The 3,613-nt window shown below is 48.3% G+C and overlaps 1 protein-coding gene across 1 annotated transcript; it reads right to left on the reverse strand.

Moving 5' to 3' along the window:
• Positions 1-183: 183 nt before the first annotated feature.
• Positions 184-2,985, reverse strand: LOC104168869 (zinc finger protein 516-like; the record flags this gene model as incomplete). The annotated part of the gene is made up of 3 exons (XM_009709602.1): positions 1,080-2,985; positions 681-718; positions 184-259 (listed from the first exon to the last, which is right to left on the reverse strand). Coding segments are annotated over exons 1-3 (2,020 nt in total), but the record flags the coding sequence as incomplete, so codon positions are not given.
• Positions 2,986-3,613: the final 628 nt, after the last annotated feature.

Genomic DNA, 3,613 nt, shown 5'->3' on the forward strand with positions numbered 1-3,613 from the left:
TCTATATATATCTATATATCTATATATATATATATCTCCAACATTGCTTCAAAACTTTACGAAAAACATGCAACAAAACACAATTCTGGAAAAGGTTGCTTTGTTGCTATGGGGTGTGCAGCCAGGAGAAAGCACAACATTATATAAAATCCTGAAAGAACACAGCTAATTGAATAAACCCACCCTCTTCCACAATGGTGCAGATTACTTCATCCATGATGCTTTTGAAAATGAGTTTAACTCCACCGATAACTATGTTCTTCACAACAAAAGGAATGAAAATGAGAGGAAAACGTTATTGTTCACCAAAGAGAAAACAAACACAAAAACAGCGCAAGGCTAGTAAGGGAAGAATGGTTCATCTCATATTTCTAAAAGGGTATTATAAACAGAGAATGGTGAATAAGACAAATAAAATATTGGAAAAAAAGAAAAAAGATACAAAAGTGCTTAATGGTGTTCTTTTAAATATTTACTTTGCTGCTATTCAGAGAATAATTTGTTCCATTTAGTAGTGTTGGGCTCAAAGGACCACTTTAATCCACAGAGATTAATTATAGCCGTTGGAGTTATAAACACAATTTGGGAAGCAAAGCAGAGGAGAGACACGCCTCTCACGCAGGCGGTTAACAAGTTTACGTGCTTCGGGGCTACACCACACAGCCTGTGCCCTGCTACACCTGCACGCTACAGGCAGAACAGTGCACAGGACGCCCATAAATTGGGTGAAAAACAGCTCCCAAAACATCCAGGGAAGACACCACTGTAACCTACAGCATTGCCATAGGCAAGTAAGATACTTCTCAAGTGTCCTTCACCAAAATACAAGTTCACCTGCACCTTACAAAAACAGCCTCTGATCTTGCTGCCTCTGATCTTGCTTTTATTACCTGCGCCAGAAATGACGAGTCACCATGCCGAGACAAGCAGCGGCCCTCAGCAGGCACAGCACCCCATCCACACTGCCTTTAAACCTCTCGTGCTTTCACGCATCCCACCCTCCGCTCATCGCCGTGTCCCACATCGCGAGATGCAGGGACCGCCAACAGCAAGCAGGGCAAGGCTGGGAGTGATCTTACCTAGCGAGGGGTTGGCTGCTCCCTCCTCCGAGCTCTCCTCGGCCCCCTCCTCCCCTAGGCCAGAGGCGGCCGAGTCCTCCGGGGCGGATGCAGAGCCGGGGGTGCTGGGCCCGCTGACAGACCCCGAGTCCCCTTCCTCGCTGCTGGAGCCGTAGCGGTCGGGCTGGGCGGGCGTCCCGCCCTCGCCGCAGCTACTCCGCTCCTTGCGGTGCACCCGGGAGTGCAGCACCATTTGGTGGTAGGTGCGGAAGATCTTCCCGCACTCAAAGCACTCGGTGGACTTGTTCTGGGGGGCTCGCCGGCTCTGCCGTGAGGCAGGACGGTAGTCCAGGTCCCCCTGGGCCACGGGGCAGCTCTCCCCTGGCGGGGCACCGCCAGTTTTCTCCAGGCGCCCACTCGTGCAGCTCTTCTTCTTGGGGTTGCTGGAAGAGCTGGGCGAGTCCTGGTCTCGCTTGCGCTTCTCCTGGTTGACAAGGATATACTCTCTCTTATCCTTGTCGTAAGTCACGTCCGCATCTGCCAGGGCCTCGTCCCATCCCACATATTTCACATACTCTGAGGGCTCTACGACTTTTCCTTTGGTGGCCAGCTGCCAAGCTTGGTAGCTACTGACCGGATCGAGCTCGGCTACTCTTTTCCCAGGCTGTCCTCTCGTAACTCTATCCAGCCCTACAGATGGCCTTAGATTGAGACACTGCAAGAAAAACTGCTTCGTTACCGAGGAGCTTAGACTCCCATCAATTAAGCCCTCGGCTTTATCCCCGGCGCTGCCCCGCTGCGCCCGGTAGTGAACAGCGTTATGAGCTTTCAGGCTTTCCATATTTGTAAACAGATTTCCACACTTGGTGCAAACTTCATACAGAGACAGGCCCGTCACAATCATCTCCTCCTGTATCACATCATTGATAGTGGCTATGAGCTCCAAATCATTTTTTGGTTTGTTTTTGCTCCCTGTCTTGGGGCCGTGCGACTTCATGTGGTTTTTGAGAAACCAGGGCTCTTTGAATCTCCTGCCACAAATGTGGCAACCGTGATCAAATGATCCCCTGTGCTTTTTCATGTGAGCTTTCAGGAACCAGGTTTGACTAAAGGCCTGACCACAGACTTCGCAGGGAAACTCGCCCGCACTCAGCTCGCTCTTGCAGTTCTCCGTGTAGGCCTCCCCATTCGGGACCTGAGCTGTTATATGGTCCTTCTCTATGTGGTTTAACAGTGTCTCCTCCCTCAGGGTCATGTAGCTACACAACTTGCACTTGAACGGTTTGTGGACCTGGTGCAGGTGCTGCTCCAGGTCCTTCTTCCTTTCAAATTTGTTTTTGCAGAAGGTGCACTGGTAAGAGGTCAGCTTGCCATCCTCCTCGGCTGGTGCCGCCTCCATGACCTCCTTCTTGCTGCTTCTCAACAAGATCTTGCTGCTATCTACCTGAGCAGTGCCATTCAAGATCTTGTTGCAGGCAGACGTACTTTTAGTGGGGCTGGTGCACCCACCAAGGCCCTCCGAAACACCCATCTCCCCCAGCTGCGCCTCTCCCATCTCCACGTCATGCCCCTGACTTAAAGTGCCTGTTCTGTGACTACGGATGTGGATCTTCAGGTTGCCCTTTTGGGAAGCTCTGTGATCACAGTAAGGGCATTTGTAGGGCTTCTCGCCCGTGTGTTTCCTCATGTGCTGCGACAAGGAGCTCTGAAAAGGGAAACTTTTACCACAGATGCAGCAGCTGTGGCACATGGTCTTGTCAGCATCCATGTCACTCTTGCTTAGCTTGCCCGGGCTAGAGGATCTCCGTAACTCCATTTCTGCCTCTCTCCTACGATCCATCTGTATTACTGCAACATCGGGTGAGCGGGGCAGGAGGACAAAAGCATGTCCGGCAGCAGAGGAGGGCTGGACCGCGTTTTCAATCATACGGTTCTGTTCTGCAGAGAAGTGTTTTATTGCTTCATTCTCGGGGTGACGTTTCTCCTTTCAGCTGCTCGAGAGAGTCCAAAGCGCCGATTTATTTCCGTATGTTCTGTAAGCGGATGGCATAGATCACCTGAGACAAGAACAACAAAAAAAAAATTTTAAAAAAAAAAAATCACACAAATTTACAGAAATTGTGTAAGTAGATTCTTAAATATATTTAAACCTCTTCATATTTTTAATTCAACAGCTTCTATTGCTCTCCCTGCATTCAGTAGCGTACTATACTACAATTTATTGCACCAAAAAGCAGCAGCTTCTCCTTTTGCTGATATTCCAGACTTCAATGGCAAGCATCATTAATAAACAAGCAAAAGCCAAAAAAGAGCATTCATTTCCATACACTGACATCACAGCCTCTTTAAAAAAGTGCAAACTTTAAAAGCATTTTTTGTTTTAAAACCAGGCAAAAATGGCTAAAAATACACCTTAAATGAGGAAAACGTTTCTTGAGGGGGTTATTACGCTTTAAATCTGTGGCTTTACCATCCTGTGTAATTTCATGTAAAATACTTACTTGCCAAAGATAAAAGGCTTTCCTAGAGACTTTAGCAAGTATCATATTCCTGCT

Source organism: Cariama cristata, unplaced genomic scaffold (assembly GCF_000690535.1).
Source record: "Cariama cristata isolate BGI_N322 unplaced genomic scaffold, ASM69053v1 scaffold31311, whole genome shotgun sequence".
NCBI lineage: Eukaryota > Metazoa > Chordata > Aves > Cariamiformes > Cariamidae > Cariama > Cariama cristata.